This window comes from Nerophis ophidion, linkage group LG26 (assembly GCF_033978795.1).
Source record: "Nerophis ophidion isolate RoL-2023_Sa linkage group LG26, RoL_Noph_v1.0, whole genome shotgun sequence".
NCBI lineage: Eukaryota > Metazoa > Chordata > Actinopteri > Syngnathiformes > Syngnathidae > Nerophis > Nerophis ophidion.
The window spans coordinates 39518536-39538382 of NC_084636.1; the positions used below are offsets into that span (position 1 = coordinate 39518536).

Consider the following 19847-nt stretch of genomic DNA (forward strand, 5'->3'; position numbering starts at 1 on the left):
CGTACAAAACCCCGAGGTACCACTGCTGATCACTAATACTGTTGTGCCTGGTGTTGAAGAATGTACCAGACACTTTTGAAGTACCTTCTCGTCCATCTAACACCACCTGTGCCTCACCACATTTAGCACCTTTCGCCATTATTTCAAGTCCGTGCACCCTAGTCTTTATCCCGTTTTACAATTTGCACGTTTTTTTTGTATTTTTTTCCGTAGTTATATTTTAGCAGCTCAAATTGGGTGCCCCCCCCCACCCCCCAAACAACACCTTCCCCCCCAAGTTGGTGAGTGCTCCATCAATAAAGTGTTAAAAATAAGTCATGTTAATATTTAAAACGTTTTCAGCAATTAAATATTTTTAGATCAACTTCAGATCTATCTGTTAACATAAACTTATGTTTATGACCTTTTTTGGTCAAAACAAACCCCGTTTTTACGACAAAAGCACAAAATATTTTTCCCGTAAAAATGTGGATTTTAGATTTGAACGTAACCAGTAACAAGCGTGTCCGCATCATTCGGCGTAATTGAACAACATTACAGTGTAAAACAGCACATTTGTCGATACAGACAAGTATCAAATAGTTTTAGTTGCATATTACGTACACATTAAGTCTCCAAGGTAGTGTTGGGAAGTATCCAGTAACAAACGTGTCCGCATCATTCAACGTAATTGAGCAATTCTGCAGTGTAAAACAGCACATTTGCCAATATAAATATGAAATAATTATAGTTGTATATTACTGACCCATACAAAGTCTCCAACCCAGTATTAGAAAGTATCCAGTAACAAACGTGTCCGCATCATTCAGCGTAACTGGACAACATTGCAGTGTAAAACAACACACTTGTCAATATAAACAAGTATCAAATATTTATAGTTGCATATTACTTACACATACAAAGTCCCTGAGGCAGTATTAGAAAGTATCCAGTAACAAGCGTGTCCGCATCATTCAACGTAATTGAGCAATATTGCAGTGTGAAACAGCACATTTGTCAATATAAACAAGTACCAAATAATTATAGTTGCATATTACTTACACCAGGGGTGCCCACACTTTTTCTGCAGGCGAGCTACTTTTCAATTGACCAACTGGAGGGGATCTACCTCATTTATATATATCATTTATATTTATTTATTTATGAAAGAGACATTTTTGTAAACAAGTTAAATGTGTTTAATGATAATACAAGCATGTGTAACACATATAGATGTCTTTCTTTCACCAAGACAAGAATATAAGTTGGTGTATTACCTGATTCTGATGACTTGCATTGATTGGAATCAGACAGTAATGATGATAACGCCCACATTTTCAAATGGAGGAGAAAAAAAGTGGTCCTTTCTGTACAATACCACATGAAAGTGGTTGGTTTTTGGCATCTAATTCATCCAGCTTCCATACACTTTACAAGAAAAACATTGGCGGCAAATTCCGTAGCTTGCTTGATTGACATTCACGGCACCCGAGGGTCTTGTGAGATGACGCTGGCTGCTGCCAGTTCATTATTAGGAAAAAATGACAGAGAGGAAGGCAAGAAACACTTTTTATTCCAACAGACTTTCACGCCGTCCCTTCCGTCAAAACTCTAAAGGCCGACTGCACATTTCCTATCTTCACAATAAAAGCCCTGCTTCATGCTGCCTGCGCTAACAAAATAAGAGTCTGGGAAAGCTGGCGTGCACAAGTGATGTGCACGCCAGCTTTCTGAGGGATCCCTTGTGCACGCCAGTTTTCCGAGACTCTGTATTTAGTTAGCGCAGGCAGCATGAAGCAGGGCTTTTATTGTGAAGATAGGAAATGTGCAGTCGGCCTTTAGAGTTTTGACGGAAGGTACGGCGCGAGAGTCTGTTGAAATAAAAAGTGTTTCTGGCCTTCCTCTCGGTCATATTTTCATAATAATGATCTTGCAGCAGCCAGCGTCATCTCACAAGACCCTCCGGTACCGTGAATGTCATTTAAGTGACGTCTCGGTGAAGATTGATGATCACTCACTTTTAGGTCTATTTTTTTTTTAAAAGCCTGGCTGGAGATCGACTGACACACCCCCCGCGGTCGACTGGTAGCTCGCCATCGACGTAATGGGCACCCCTGACTTACACATACAAAGTCTCCAAGGCAATATTAGAAAGTATCCAGTAACAAACGTGTTTGCATCATTCAACGTAATTGATCAATATTGAAGTGTAAAACGGCACAATTGTCACTATAAACAAGTATCAAATTATTATAGTTGCATATTACTTACACATACAAAGTCTCCGATGCAGTATTAGAAAGTATCCAGTAACAAGCGTGTCCGCATCATTCAACATAATTGAGCAATATTGCAATGTGAAACAACACATTTGTCAATTTAAACAAGTACAAAATAATTATAGTTGTATATTATTTACACATACAAAGTCTCCAAAGCAGTATTAGGAAGTATCCAGTAACAAACGTGTCCGCATAATACAATGCAATTGAGCAACATTGCAGTGTAAAACAGCACATTTGTCAATATAAACAAGTATCAAATGATTATAGTTGTATATTACTTACACATACAAAGTCTCTCCATTTGAAAGTGTCCAGTAACAAGCGTGTCCGCATCACTCCACTGCGTCATGAGCCTAACTTGATGAGTTGTAGGATAGAATGGATTTAATTGTCATTATATTTGCATATAACGAGTTTAAGGACGAGTTATTGCCATAACTAGCTGTGACTTGCCACTCCACTTCAACTTAAAGACAGCATAAGTCTGTTAGTTGATATTAAATTGTTTTGTTTTATGTTTTTTTTTCATACTCCTCTTTCTTTTCTGTCTTTTCTTCTCTGGCTTGTCCAACGTGTCTCTCTACAAAATAAAGTATGTAAGATATCAGCATCATGACTTGAAGATTGCTATGGTGTCAGAAGTGAAAGCTAATACTTCATTTCTTAGAATCGTCTATTTTTAACTCTATCTCTCTCTCCGTTGTAGAAGGTCAGACAAGAAAACTGAAGCAATATTTCCATTTAAAAAGGCAATAAACCAAAACCATGAACTCAAAACACAATTTATAGAGAATAATTATCGTTGTCCATGAAGGAAACCATGTTCTTTTTTTAATTCACTCGTGTTTCTCACTTTCTTTATCAAACGATTGGCACTCGCAACTTTGTCTGGCCCCATGTTTATGCTTAGTTTGTTCAGAACATGCATACAATTTCCAGTTTTTTTCTGTTCAACATGTCCAAATCCTACTAACACTTATGTTTTCACTTCCTCTTGTCAATGTATCCACAATATACTCCATAAATAAACAACATAAATAGTGAAGTTTTATTTCATATAGTTAGTTTATTATTATTATTATTGGATTGTTTTGCTGTCAATAAGAAGTACAGACACTGGGTGGCCCAAATAATCTCCACTAGATTTGTCACTGAGTTTTCTAGAGTGGTTTGATTTTAATAAACTTAATACATTTACTCACTAAGTTGGCCCCGTTGATCCCTCCTGCTCCATCTTCTTATGCTCTGGCTGACCAGGTACCTCCAGATTCCAGTTTATTTGGTTTTGCGGCGCATTGGAAACGCGGCGTCGCCCGTTGAAATGACCTAAAAAAGGATATAATCGCTGCTGGGCCCGTCCAAAACATCACAGTTCTAACACATACACCTTTTTAAATAGGAAACTATTATTAGTAAACTATCTTTTAGATAAGAAATGTTGTATGCAAAACAACACTATCATGTAGTTTTGTGAATATAACAATACTCTACCTTATTTACATCGGCGAGTGGACTTTTTACGACCGCTTGTCCTTCCAGTTGCTTCCCAAAACTCCATCAAACACAACATCAGCAGCTTTTTCATGGATAAAAGTTTGGATTTTTTTTTTTTATATCTTTGGCTGGTGTTACCGACTCATTCTGCTTCAGTCAAGTCGACTACAGTATCTTTTTTTATTATTTTATTACTACCACAGTAACCTTTTTTAAAATGTTATTTTTTATTATTACTAAAGTATCCTTTTTTTTAAATTACTATAGTATCCTTTAAAAAAAAACATTTTAACTATTACTACAGTATTCTTTTTGAAATTATTACTACAGTATCCTTTTTTTTATTACTACAGTATCCTTTTTTATTATTATTACTATAGTGTTCTTTAAAAATATATATTAACACTACAGAATCCTTTTTAAAAAAAAGTTTTTATTACGATAGTATCCTTTTTTTCATTATTACTACAGTGTCCTTTTTTCAGTTTTTTTATTACTACAGTATCCTTTTTTTAAATGTATTTATTTTTATTAATACTACCAGTTTCCTTTTTTATTAATATTGTTATTACTGTAGTATTCTTTTTAAAAAATAACACTACATAATCCCTTTTAGATTTTTTTATTTTTATTATAACTTAGTATCCTTTTTAAAAAAAAAAATTTTTTTTTTATTACTACAGTATCCTTTGTTATTGTTTTATTACTGAAGTATCTTTTTTTAAATGTATTGAATTTTTATTACTACCGCAGTATCCTTTTTTATTAATATTAGTATTGTTATCACTATAGTATTCTATGGAAAAAAAATACTACAGAATCCTTTTATTTTGATTTTTATTATTACTATAGTATCCTTTTATTTTATTTTTAATTCTTACTACAGTATCCTTTTTAAAATGTTCATTTTTATTATTATTACTACAGTATCCTTGTAAAAAAAATTACTATAATAACATTTTTGTAGAGTATTTTTTTTTAAGTTATTACTACAGTACTCTTTTTTTATTATTATTAATTTGTATTACTTCCACAGTATCCTGTTTTATTATTAATACTATTACTATAGTATTCTTAAAAAAAACACTACATAATCCTTTTTGTATTGTTTTATTTGTATTATTACTATATCTTTTTTTTAATTACTACAGTATTCGTTTTTAATTATTACTACAGTATCCCTTTTTTTATTCTTTTATTATTACTAGCACAGTATCCTTTTTTTTCATTAATATTGTTATCACTGTAGTATTCTTAAAAAAAATATACATATATCGACACCGTAGCGCAGTGCAATAGTGGCCGTGCACAACCCGAGGGTCCCTGGTTCAATCCCCACCTAGTACCAACCTCGTCACGTCCGTTGTGTCCTTGAGCAAGACACTTCACCCTTGCTCCTGATGGGTGCTGGTTAGCGCCTTGCATGGCAGCTCCCTCCATCAGTGTGTGAATGTGGAAGTAGTGTCAAAGCGCTTTGAGTACCTTGAAGGTAGAAAAGTACAACCCATTTATTATTTATTTATTACTACAGAATCTTTTTTTTAATTTTAATTTTATTTTTATTATTACTAAAGTATTCTTTTTTTTTAAAAATAAATACATTTTTGGGGGGTTCAATCGAATTATGCGTATTCGGAAAAAACCTGTAATCTGGAATCCCGAGGTACGGCTGAGGATTTATTGTGCTGACTATCTACATGACAACATACATGTATAAGTAAAACTGTACCTAAAGTGTATCTTGAATAAAGTCCTCACTTTTGGGGAGCACACATGTCAGACTTCTTTTAGAGGGGGTTGCAATCTTTTTTAAAAGGCTTGAAGACCCAGAACATGACAGATTGAGTTTCCACGGCCTCTGAAAAACGGCGTTGCGAGCGCTAAACGCTACGTCACGCCAGGAGAAGCCGTGGACTCTCCGCGGTGTTGGCAAACATGCACAGTCGGCGCTTTCTCTCTCTCTCTGTGTGTGTGTGTGTGTGTGTGTTTGGACAGGCTTGTAGCCAAAGTCTTTCCAAAAGAGAGCTCCCCCTCCCCCCGACCATGCTGCCGCCGCCTGAGATAAAGCATAAACAATTCCACGCCCTCCAGACGGACCACATTCCTCATTAGTTGCGAGCAATTATTTCCGGGTCATGGAGAGACTTCTTTTTTTTCCTTCCCTGTCGGCCTTCTCCTCCACTCCCACTTTTTCTTCTTTTTTTTTTTTTGTTTGGTTGAGACAAGCGAGAGAGCGGCTGTGCTGACCGCAGAGAGAGATTTACACCAAACTGTTTCTACTGACAATTCAAAGCATGCGGGGGCCTTTTTTAATATTAACATCTTTTATTACGTTAAGTGTTCCTCTCAAGTTTGGTCCCCGGGGACCTGGAGGGGTCTCAGTCATAAAAATGTAACAAATAAGTCATTTTTTTATATAAATAATACATTTATTCAACACTTATATCTGAATGTGATTTACAGATTTAAGCGATGAGTATATGTATGTATATATGTACTGTGTATATATGTATGTACTGTATATATATATGTCTGTGTGTGTGTGTGTATGTATATATATATATATATATATATATATATATATATGTATGTATGTATGTATGTATGTATGTATGTATGTATGTATGTATGTATGTATGTATGTAGGTGTGGGAAAAATTACAAGACTACTTCGTCTCTACAGAACTGTTTCATGAGGGGTTCCCTCAATCATCAGGAGATTTTCTGATGATTGAGGGAACCCCTCATGAAACAGTTCTGTAGAGACGAAGTAGTCTTGTAATTTTCCCCACACATACATATTGCGCTCTACCACGGTATCCAGCACTATTCTCTGGATAATCCAATCAAGACATATATGTATATGTATATATATATATATATATATATATATATATATATATATATATATATATATATATGTATATATATATATATATATATATATATATGTATATATATATATATATATGTATATATATATATATATATATATATATATGTATATATATATATGTATATATATATATATATATATATACAGTATATATATATATATATATATATATATATGTACAAACCGCGTTTCCATATGAGTTGGGAAATTGTGTTAGATGTAAATATAAACAGAATACAATGATTTGCAAATCCTTTTCAACCCATATTCAGTTGAATATGCTACAAAGACAACATATTTGATGTTCAAACTCATAAACTTTATTTTTTTTTTGCAAATAATAATTAACTATTAATTTCATGGCTGCAACACGTGCCAAAGTAGTTGGGAAAGGGCATGTTCACCACTGTGTTACATCACCTTTTCTTTAAACCACACTCAATAAACGTTTGGGAACTGAGGAAACTAATTGTTGAAGCTTTGAAAGTGGAATTCTTTCCCATTCTTGTTTTATGTAGAGCTTCAGTCCTTCAACAGTCCGGGGTCTCTGCTGTCGTATTTTACGCTTCATAATGCGCCACACATTTTCCATGGGAGACATGTCTGGACTGCAGGCGGGCCAGGAAAGTACCCGCACTCTTTTTTCTTTTTTTTTACAAAGCCACGCTGTTGTAACACGTGCTGAATGTGGCTTGGCATTGTCTTGCTGAAATAAGCAGGGGCATCCATGAAAAAGACGGCGCTTAGATGGCAGCATATGTTGTTCCAAAACCTGTATGTACCTTTCAGCATTAATGGTGCCTTCACAGATGTGTAAGTTACCCATGCCTTGGGCACTAATGCACCCCCATACCATCACAGATGCTGGCTTTCGAACTTTGCGCTGATAACAGTCTGGATGGTTCGCTTCCCCTTTGGTCCGAATATTTCCAAAAACAATTTGAAATGTGGATTCGTCAGACCACAGAACTCTTTTCCACTTTGCATCAGTCCATCTTAGATGATCTCGAGCCCAGAGAAGCCGGCGGCGTTTCTGGATGTTGTTGATAAATGGCTTTCGCATTGCATTGTAGAGCTTTAACTTGCACTTACAGATGTAGCGACCAACTGTATTTAGTGACAGTGGTTTTCTGAAGTGTTCCTGAGCCCATGTGGTGATATCCTTTAGAGACTGATGTCGGTTTTTGACACAGTGCCGTCTGAGGGATCGAAGGTCACTGTCATCCAATGTTGGTTTCCGGCCATGCCGCTTACGTGGAGTGATTTCTCCAGATTCTCTGAACCTTTTGATGATATTATGGAGCGTAGATGTTGAAATATCTAAATTTCTTGCAATTGCACTTTGAGAAAGGTTGTTCTTAAACTGTTTGACTATTTGCTCACACAGTTGTGGACAAAGGGGTGTACCTCGCCCCATCCTTTCTTGTGAAAGACTTAGCATTTTTTGGGAAGCTGCTTTTATACCCAATCATGGCACCCACCTGTTCCCAATTAGCCTGCACACCTGTGGGATGTTCCACATAAGTGTTTGATGAGCACTCCTCAACTTTATCAGTATTTTATTGCCACCTTTCCCAACTTCTTTGTCACGTGTTGCTGGCATCAAATTCTGAAGTTAATGATTATTTGCCCCCCCAAAAAAAAACATGTTTATCAGTTTGAACATCAAATATGTTGTCTTTGTAGCATATTCAACTGAATATGGCTTGAAAAAGATTTGCAAATCATTGTATTCTGTTTGTATTTACATCTAACACAATTTCCCAACTCATATGGAAACAGGGTTTGTATCTATGCATGTGTATATGTGTATATATATATATATGTGTGTATATGTATATGTATGTATATATATATGTATATGTATATATATATGTGTATATATATGTATATGTAAAAATATATGTACATGTGTATATGTATATATATGTATATGTACATATATATGTATATGTAGATATACATATATGAATGTATGAATATATGTGTATATATGTTGAATATTTAAATAGATTTATATTGTTGTCTCCGCCCCCTCACTTGAGTCTTGATGCTAATCGTTGACTCCGCCCCCTCTCCACAGACACGACGGTGGACTCCCCGCAGCTCTCGCCCTCGGACGCCGCCAAGGGTCCCCTCTGCCTGTCGCCCTCCTTCCAGATGTCCACGCTCAGCCTGCCGGGCCAGGCCTCCTCGCCCTTGCAAAGCCCCGCCCCCAGCGAGGTGGGCAGCAATGGCAGACTGGAGGAGGAGGATGAGGAGGGCAGGAGGAAGGTACAACGCTTGCTTCGCCCAAAAAAAAATCCAACAAAAAACGCACACTGTCATCCATTTTGTTTCCGAGGTCCTTCAACAGTGTGTTGGAAGCAGTACTGTATCTTTCACACACAGAAGTTATTTTGGTGCCCTCACAAACGACCAGAAATCCTTAACTTTAACAACCATATTGGTACAATAATAAACTTTTTTTTTTTTTTAAGTCAAATACACACACACACACACGTTTCATTTGATGCCCTCATAAACGAACAGAAATCCTTAACTTTAACAACTATATTGCTAAAATAATAAACTTTTTTTTTTTTAAAGTCAAATGCACACAGACAGAAGTTCCTTTTGTGCCATCACAAAAAAACAGAAATCACAGTAATCCTTAACTTGAACAATTATATTGTTCCAATAATAAGAAAAAAGATTAAAAAGTCAAATGCGTTCACACAAACGTTCCTTTAGTGCCCTCACAAACAACCAGAAATCACAGTAATCCTTAACTTTAACAACTATATTGCTACAATAATCATTTTTGGAAAAGCCAAATGCACACACACTGAAGTTCCGTTGGTGCCCTCACGAACGACCAGAAATCACAGTAATCTTTAATTTGAACAACTATATTGCTACAATAAAAAAAAAAAATGTAAAAGTCAAATGCACACACACAAAAGTTCCTTTGGTGCCCTCACAAACAATCAGAAATCACAGTAATCCTTAACTTCAACAACTATATTGCTACAATAATAAACATTTTTTTTTAAATTCAAATGCACACACACAAACGACCAGAAATCACATGAATGCTTAACTTTAACAACTATATTGCTGCAGTAATAAAAAATGTATTTTAAAGTCAAACACACACACACACTGAAGTCCCTTTGTTGCCCTCACAAACGATCAGAAATCCTTAACTTTAACAACTATATTGCTACAATAATAAACTTTTTTTTAAAGTCAAATGTACACACACAGAAGTTCCTTCAGTGCCCTCATGAATGATCAGAAATCACATAAATCTGTATCTTTAACAAGTATTTTGCTGCAGTAATTAAAACAATTTTTCAAAGTCAAATGCACACAGAAGTTCCTTTAGTGCCCTCACAAACGACCAGAAATCACAAAAATCCTTAACTTTGACAACCATATTGGTACCATAATTTAAAAAAAAATAATACAAAAAATAAAAGTCAAATGCACACACAAGTTCCGTTGGTGCTCTTACAAATGACCAAAAATCACAGAAATCCTTAACTTTAACAACTATATTGATATGATAATTAAAAAAATTCTAAAAGTCAAATGCACACAGAAGTCCCTTTAGTGCCCTCACAAACGACCAAAAATCACAAAAGTCCTTAACTTTGACAACCATATTGGTGCCATAATTTTAAAAATACTAATAAAAAATAAATAAAAAAGTCAAATGCACACACAAGTTCCTTTGGTGCTCTCACAAATGACCAGAAATCACAGAAGTCCTTTAACAACTATATTGATACAATAATAAAAAAAAATTCTAAAAGTCAAATGCACACACTCACAGAAGTCCCTTTGGTGCCCTCACAAACGACCAGAAATCACAAAAAATCCTTAACTTTGACAACCATATTGGTGCCATAATTTTAAAAATAAATAACAAAGTCAAATGCACACACAAGTTCCTTTGGTGCTCTCACAAATGACCAGAAATCACAGAAATCCCTTACTTTAACAACTATATTGATACAATAATAAAATAAAATTAAAATTCTAAAAGTCAAATGCACACACTCACAGAAGTCCCTTTGGTGCCCTCACAAACGACCAGAAATCACAAAAGTCCTTAACTTTGACAACCATATTGGTACCATCATTTTAAAAATAATAATAAAAAAAAAAAAAAAAGTCAAATGCACACACAAGTTCCTTTGGTGCTCTCACAAATGACCAGAAATCCCAGAAATCCTTTACTTTAACAACTATATTGATACAATAATAAAATAAAATAAAAATTCTAAAAGTCAAATGCACACACTCACAGAAGTCCCTTTGGTACCCTCACAAACGACCAGAAATCACAAAAAATCCTTAACTTTGACAACCATATTGGTGCCATAATTTTAAAAATAAATAACAAAGTCAAATGCACACACAAGTTCCTTTGGTGCTCTCACAAACGACCAGAAATCACAGAAATCCTTTACTTTAACAACTATATTGATACAATAATAAAATAAAATGAACATTCTAAAAGTCAAAAGCACACACTCACAGAAGTCCCTTTGGTGCCCTCACAAACGATCAGAAATCCTTAACTTTAACAACTATATTGCTGCAGTAATAAAAAATGTATTTTAAAGTCAAATGTACACACACAGAAGTTCCTTCAGTGCCCTCATGAATGATCAGAAATCACATAAATCTTTATCTTTAACAAGTATTTTGCTGCAGTAATTAAAACAATTTTTCAAAATCAAATGCACACACACAAGTTCCTTTAGTGCCCTCACAAACGACCAGAAATCACAAAAATCCTTAACTTTGACAACCATATTGGTACCATAATTAAAAAAATTAAAAAAAATAAAATAAAGTCAAATGCACACACAAGTTCCTTTAGTGCTCTTACAAATGACCAGAAATCACAGAAATATTTAACTTTAACAACTATATTGATACGATAATTAAAAAAAATTCTAAAAGTCAAATGCACACACTCACAGAAGTCCCTTTGGTGCCCTCACAAACGACCAGAAATCACAAAAATCCTTAACTTTGACAACCATATTGGTGCCATAATTTTAAAAATAAATAAAAAAGTCAAATGCACACACAAGTTCCTTTGGTGCTCTCACAAATGACCAGAAATCACAGAAATCCTTTACTTTAACAACTATATTGATACAATAATAAAATAAAATAAAAATTTTAAAAGTCCAATGCACACACTCAAAGAAGTCCCTTTGGTGCCCTCACAAACGATCAGAAATCCTTAACTTTAACAACTATATTGCTGCAGTAATAAAAAATGTATTTTAAAGTCAAACACACACACACACTGAAGTCCCTTTGTTGCCCTCACAAACGATCAGAAATCCTTAACTTTAACAACTATATTGCTACAATAATAAACTTTTTTTTAAAGTCAAATGTACACACACAGAAGTTCCTTCAGTGCCCTCATGTATGATCAGAAATCACATAAATCTTTATCTTTAACAAGTATTTTGCTGCAGTAATTAAAACAATTTTTCAAAGTCAAATGCACACACACAGAAGTTCCTTTAGTGCCCTCACAAACGACCAGAAATCACAAAAATCCTTAACTTTGACAACCATATTGGTACCATAATTTAATAAAAATAAAATAAATAAAGTCAAATGCACACACAAGTTCCTTTAGTGCTCTTACAAATGACCAGAAATCACAGAAATCCTTAACTTTAACAACTATATTGATACGATAATAAAAAAAATTCCAAAAGTCAAATGCGCACACTCACAGAAGTCCCTTTGGTGCCCTCACAAACGACCAGAAATCACAAAAGTCCTTAACTTTGACAACCATATTGGTGCCATAATTTTAAAAATAATAATAAAAAAATTTAAAAAAGTCAAATGCACACACAAGTTCCTTTGGTGCTCTCACAAATGACCAAAAATCACAGAAGTCCTTTAACAACTATATTGATACGATAATAAAAAAAATTCTAAAAGTCAAATGCACACACTCACAGAAGTCCCTTTTGTGCCCTCACAAACGACCAGAAATCACAAAAGTCCTTAACTTTGACAACCATATTGGTACCATAATTTTAAAAATAATAATAAAAAATAAAAAAAAAGTCAAATGCACACACAAGTTCCTTTGGTGCTCTCACAAATGACCAGAAATCACAGAAATCCTTTAACAACTATATTGATACAATAATACAAAAACATTCTAAAAGTCAAATGCACACACTCACAGAAGTCCCTTTGGTACCCTCACAAACGACCAGAAATCACTAAAATCCTTAACTTTGACAACCATATTGGTGCCATAATTTTAAAAATAAATAAAAAAGTCAAATGCACACACAAGTTCCTTTGGTGCTCTCACAAATGACCAGAAATCACAAAAATCCTTAACTTTGACAACCATATTGGTGCCATAATTTTAAAAATAAATAAAAAAGTCAAATGCACACACAAGTTCCTTTGGTGCCCTCACAAACGACCAGAAATCACAAAAGTCCTTAACTTTGACAACCATATTGGTACCATAACTTTAAAAATAAAAATAAAAATAAATAAAAAAGTCAAATGCACACACAAGTTCCTTTGGTGCTCTCACAAACGACCAGAAATCACAGAAATCCTTTACTTTAACAACTATATTGATACAATAATAAAATAAAATAAAAATTCTAAAAGTCAAATGCACACACTCACAGAAGTCCCTTTGGTGCCCTCACAAACGATCAGAAATCCTTAACTTTAACAACTCTATTGCTGCAATAAAAAACGTTTTTTTTTTTTTAAGTCAAATGTACACACACAGAAGTTCTGTCAGTGCCCCCACAAATGATCAGAAATCACACAAATCTTTAACAACTATATTGCTGCAGTAATAATAAATGTTTCAAATTCAATTGCACACACACACAAGTTCCTTTGGTGCCCTCACAAGCGATCAGAAATCACATCAATCTTTAACTTTAACAAGCGTGATGGTACAATCAGAAACATTTGGAAAAAGTTAGATTGACTGTTTGAGGTGCAAAAAGAAGTGAAGCTATGTTAATTGCATAAAAGACAAGCATGAACATGTTTGATTGCCGAAAAGCCATCTTGACTTTGTCTTCCTTCCTCCTCAGAAAAGCCCCACTGACAAGGCCTACTTTATTGCCAAGGAGATTCTAACCACGGAGAGGACTTACCTGAAAGACCTGGAGGTCATCACGGTGGTACGTGCTTTCTTTTTCACCCACTTTTTTTGTGTCCGTTAAGAATAATTTCCAATATTTTCCACAAAAATATTTTCAAAGTGTAATATTTGATGTGAAGTAATTGGAGCCTAAACTAGATCAGTAAATCACATTTATTTTAATTCATTATTATTTCTTAAGCAATGACAGGTAAAAAAAAAATCCCACTCAAATTCCTGTGTACCCAAAAGGGCCCCACCTATAAAAGTGATCAAAATAAGGTATAAATATATTTTTATTTAACACTAAAATCTCTAGATCAACTTCAGGTCTATTTGTCAATAGAAATTAATGATATTTTTATGTCAAAACACTGGTTTTTAATGGCAAAAACACCAATTTGTTATATTTTACCCCTAAAAATTTTTTTAGGGGTAACATTTGAAGTAAAGTCATTGGAGGATTGAATAGTTTAATTTTTCAGAACATTGCTTTTCATTCAAAATATTTTGAGCAATGATTGTTAAAAAAAAAAGGTCCCACTCGTAAAAGTGATTAAAACATTTTTTAAGAAAATTGTACTTTCAACTCTTGACTCTTTTACATCAACTTCTAATGTATTTGTCAATTATACGTTTGTTTTATTCCCTTTTGTATACGGCTAACACACAAAATATATAATATTTTCCTCCCCAAAAATATTTCAAAGTGAAATATTATATGTGAATTAGTAAAAGCCTTAATTAGATCAATAATTCATAAAATTGATCAAAAAAAATATATTTTTTTTTCAGCGATTGTTAAAAAAAAATAAAAAAAACACTAAAATATTAGGGAGCCAAAAGGACCCACAGATTTAGTGTTAAAAAATAAGTAATTTAAAATGTTTTAATTAAATTTGTTTTTAATTTCAACTCTTGAGTCTCGCTATCAATTTCTAATCTTTTTAATTAGGAGATTTTCATTATTTTTTTCTTCATGTTTATTGTTGTTCCCTTTTTGTCAAATAAAACTATTTTTTTCACTGTCGTGCTAATCGCTAGCTGACAGTGTGTTACTTACTGAGTGGTGCATTAATCACTAGCCAACGGGGGCGCTAATCGCTAGCAGTCACCAGATACATTAATCATGAGCTTTTGCCAGACAGGCTAATTGCTAGCTTTCACCTGACATGCTAACTGCTAGCTTTCACCTGACATGCTAACCGCTAGCTTTCACCTGACATGCTAATCGCTAGCTTCCACCAGACATGCTAACCTCTAGCTTTGACCTAACATGATGACCGCTAGCTTTCACCTGACATGCTAATCGCTAGCTTTGACCTAACATGATAACCGCTAGCTTTCACCTGACATGCTAATCGCTAGCTCCCACCAGACATGCTAATCGCTAGCTTCCACCAGATATATTAATCATGAGCTTTTGCCAGACAGGCTAATTGCTAGCTTTCACCTGACATGCTAATCGCTAGCTTTCACCTGACATGCTAATCGCTAGCTTCCACCAGACATGCTAATCGCTAGCTTCCACCAGACATGCTAACCGCTAGCTTTCACCTGACATGTTAATCGCTAGCTTTTACCTGACATGCTAATCTCTAGCTTTCACCTGACATGCTAATCGCTAGCTTAGCTTTCACCTGACATGCTAACCGCTAGCTTTCACCTGACATGCTAATCTCAAGCTTTCACCTGACATGCTAATCTCAAGCTTTCACCTGACATGCTAATCACTAGCTTTCACCTGACATGCTAATCACTAGCTTTCACCTGACATGCTAATCGCTAGCTTTCACCTGACATGCTAACTGCTAGCATCCACCAGATACATTAATCATGAGCTTTTGCCAGACAGGCTAATTGCTATCTTTCACCTGACATGCTAACCGCTAGCTTTCACCTGACATGCTAGCCGCTAGCTTTGACCTGACATGCTAATCGCTAGCTTTCACCTGACATGCTAACCGCTAGCTTTCACCAGACATGCTAATCGCTAGCTTCCACCTGACATGCTAATCGCTACCTTTCACCTGACATGCTAATCGCTAGCTTTCACCTGACATGCTAATCGCTAGCTTTCACCTGACATGCTAACCGCTAGCTTTCACCTGACATGCTAACCGCTAGCTTTCACCTGACATGTTAATCGCAAGATTTCACCTGACATGCTAATCTCAAGCTTTCACCTGACATGTTAATTGCAAGATTTCACCTGACATGCTAATCTCAAGCTTTCACCTGACATGTTAATCGCAAGATTTCACCTGACATGCTAATCTCAAGCTTTCACCTGACATGTTAATTGCAAGATTTCACCTGACATGCTAATCTCAAGCTTTCACCTGACATGTTAATTGCAAGATTTCACCTGACATGCTAATCTCAAGCTTTCACCTGACATGTTAATTGCAAGATTTCACCTGACATGCTAATCTCAAGCTTTCACCTGACATGCTAACCGCTAGCTTTGACCTAACATGATAACTGCTAGCTTCCACCAGACATGCTAATCACTAGTTTCCACTTTTCACCTGTCATGCTAACCGCCAGCTCCTCCAGATGTGTGAGTGTGTGTGTGTGCTGCCCCCCAGTGGTTCCGCAGTGCAGTGATGAAGGAGAACGCCATGCCAGAGGGACTGATGACTCTGCTCTTCTCCAATATGGACCCCATCTACGACTTCCACAGAGGCTTCCTCAAGGAACTGGACCAGCGTCTGGCTCTCTGGTGGGTGGTGTACTTGCTCTCTGGTGGTGGGTGGTGTACTTGCACTCTAGTGGTGGGTGGTGTACTTGCACTCTAGTGGTGGGTGGTGTACTTGCTCTCCGGTGGTGGGTGGTGTACACGCTCTCTGGTGGGTGCCCTCATAGTGGCTGGTGAAGTACTTGCCCTCTGGCGGGTGGTGTACTTGCCCTCTGGTGGGTGGTGTACTTGCCCTCTGGTGGGTGGTGTACTCGACCTCTGGTGGGTGGTGTACTCGACCTCTGGTGGGTGCCCTCATAGTGGCTGGTGAAGTACTTGCTCTTTTGGTGGGTGTTGTATTTGCCCTCTTATGGGTGGTATACTCGCCCTCTAGTGGTGGGTGGTGTACTCGCTCTCTAGTGGTGGGTGGTGTACTCGCTCTCTAGTGGTGGGTGGTGTACTTGCCCTTTGGTGGTGGGTGGTGTACTTGCCCTTTGGTGGTGGGTGGTGTACTTGCACTCTAGTGGTGGGTGGTGTACGCGCTCTCTGATGGGTGCCCTCTAGTGTCGGGTGAAGTACAGTACTTGCTCTTTAGGTGTGTGGTGTACTTGCCCTCTGTTGGGTGGTGTACACGCTCTCTTGTGGTTGCCCTCTAGTGGCGGGTGGTGTACTCGGCCTCTGGTGGGTGGTGTACGTGCTCTCTGGTGGGTGGCCTCATAGTGGCTGGTGAAGTACTTGCTCTTTTGGTGGGTGTTGTATTTGCCCTCTTATGGGTGGTGTACTTGCCCTCTGGTGGGTGGTGTACTTGCCCTTTGGTGGTGGGTGGTGTACGCGCGCTCTGGTGGGTGCCCTCATAGTGGCTGGTGAAGTACTTGCTCTTTTGGTGGGTGTTGTACTTGCCCTCTGGTGGGTGGTGTACTTGCCCTTTGGTGGTGGGTGGTGTACTTGCACTCTAGTGGTAGGTGGTGTACTTGCTCTCTGGTGGGTGCCCTCATAGTGGCTGGTGAAGTACTTGCTCTTTTGGTGGGTGTTGTATTTGCCCTCTTATGGGAGGTGTACTCGCCCTCTAGTGGGTGGTGTACTCGCCCTCTAGTGGGTGGTGTACTTGCTCTCTAGTGGTGGGTGGTGTACTTGCCCTTTGGTGGTGGGTGGTGTACTTGCCCTTTGGTGGTGTGTGGTGTACTTGCACTCTAGTGGTGGGTGGTGTACGCGCTCTCTATTGGGTGCCCTCTAGTGTCGGGTGAAGTACAGTACTTGCTCTTTAGGTGGGTGGTGTACTTGCCCTCTGTTGGGTGGTGTACACGCTCTCTTGTGGTTGCCCTCTAGTGGCGGGTGGTGTACTCGGCCTCTGGTGGGTGGTGTACGTGCTCTCTGGTGGGTGGCCTCATAGTGGCTGGTGAAGTACTTGCTTTTTTGGTTGGTGTTGTATTTGCCCTCTTATGGGTGTAGTACTCGCCCTCTGGTGGGTGGTGTACTTGCCCTCTGGTGGGTGGTGTACGCGCTCTCTGATGGGTGCCCTCTAGTGTCGGGTGAAGTACAGTACTTGCTCTTTAGGTGGGTGGTGTATGCGCTCTCTTGTGGGTGGCCTCTAGTGGCGGGTGGTGTACTCGGCCTCTGGTGGGTGGTGTACACGCTCTTTGGTGGGTGCCTTCATAGTGGCTGGTGAAGTACTTGCTCTTTTGGTGGGTGTTGTATTTGCCCTCTTATGGGTGTAGTACTCGCCCTCTGGTGGGTGGTGTACGCGCTCTCTTGTGGTTGCCCTCTAGTGTCGGGTGGTGTACTTGCTCTCTGGTGGCAAGTGGTGTACTTGCACTCTGGGAGGTGCCCTCTAGTGGAGGGTGATGTACTTGCACTCTGGGAGGTGCCCTCTAGTGGAGGGTGGTGTACTTGCACTGTGGGAGGTGCCCTCTAGTGGAGGGTGGTGTACTTGCACTGTGGGAGGTGCCCTCTAGTGGAGGGTGGTGTACTTGCAGACTAAGTGAGCAGGTGGTGTGGTCCACAGGGAGGGGCGCTCCAACAGCCAGGTGAAGGTGGACTACCAGAAGATTGGTGACGTGATGCTGAAGAACATGTGTGCTCTCAAGGTCAGATCCTCCTCCTCCTTCTCCTCTTCTTTCTCCTCCTGTCTCCTCCTCCTCCTTTTCTTTTTCCTCCTGCGTCTCCTCATCCTCTTTCTCCTCCTACGTCTCCTCCTCCGTCTTTTTCCTCCTGCGGATCCTCTTCTTTCTCCTCCTCTTTCCTGCGTCTCCTCCTCCTGCGTCTCCCCCTCGTCCTCTTTCTCCTCCTACGTCTCTTCCTCCTTCTTTTTCCTCCTGCGTCTTCTCCTCCTCCTTTTCTTTCTCCTCCTGTGTCTCCTCCTCCTGCGTCTCCTCCTCCTCTGTCTCCTCCTACATCTGCTCCTGTGTCTCCTCCTTCTGCGTCTCCTCCTCCTGCGTCTCCTCCTACATCTGCTCCTGTGTCTCCTCCTCCTGCGTCTCCTCCTACATCTGCTCCTGCGTCTCATCCTCTTTCTCCTCCTACATCTCCTCCTTCTTTTTCCTCCTGCGTCTTCTCCTCCTCCTGTCTTTTCCTCCTGCGGATCCTCCTCTTCTTTCTCCTCCTCTTACCTGCGTCTCCTCCTCCTGTGTCCCCACCTCGTCCTCTTTCTCCTCCTCCTGCGTCTCCTCCTCTTTCTCCTCCTACGTCTCTTCCTCCTTCTTTTTCCTCCTGTGTCTTCTCCTCCTCCTTTTCTTTCTCCTCCTACGTCTCTTCCTCCTTCTTTTTCCTCCTGCGTCTTCTCCTCCTCCTTTTCTTTCTCCTCCTGTGTCTCCTCCTCCTGCGTCTCCTCCTCCTCTGTCTCCTCCTACATCTGCTCCTGCGTCTCATCCTCTTTCTCCTCCTACATCTCCTCCTCCTTCTTTTTCCTCCTGCGTCTTCTCCTCTTTCCTGCGTCTCCTCCTCCTGCGTCTACCCCTCCTCCTCTTTCTCCTCCTACGTCTCTTCCTCCTTCTTTTTCCTCCTGCGTCTTCTCCTCCTCCTTTTCTTTCTCCTCCTGTGTCTCCTCCTCCTGCGTCTCATCCTCTTTCTCCTCCTACATCTCCTCCTTCTTTTTCCTCCTGCGTCTTCTCCTCCTCCTGTCTCTTCCTCCTGCGGATCCTCCTCTTCTTTCTCCTCCTCTTTCCTGCGTCTCCTCCTCCTGCGTCTCCCCCTTGTCCTCTTTCTCCTCCTGCGTCTCTTCCTCCCTCTTTTTCCTCCTGCGTTTTCTCCTCCTCCTGTCTCTTCCTCCTGCGGATCTTCCTTCTTTCTCCTCCTCTTCCTCCTGCGTCTCCTCCTCCTGCATCTCCTCCTCTTTTTCATGCATCTCCTCCT

The 19847-nt window shown here is 38.6% G+C and overlaps 1 protein-coding gene across 3 annotated transcripts in view; it reads left to right on the forward strand.

Annotated features, from left to right (window-relative positions):
• Positions 1-19847, forward strand: part of LOC133543928 (FERM, ARHGEF and pleckstrin domain-containing protein 2-like) — a 173428-nt gene that overhangs the window by 102105 nt on the left and 51476 nt on the right. For all 3 annotated transcript variants that reach the window (XM_061888850.1, XM_061888847.1, XM_061888848.1), the window contains exons 14-17: positions 8738-8928; positions 13770-13859; positions 16411-16544; positions 18502-18583. In XM_061888850.1, coding sequence (XP_061744834.1) covers positions 8738-8928; positions 13770-13859; positions 16411-16544; positions 18502-18583 — 497 coding nt within the window. The remainder of the gene's footprint in view (positions 1-8737; positions 8929-13769; positions 13860-16410; positions 16545-18501; positions 18584-19847) is intronic.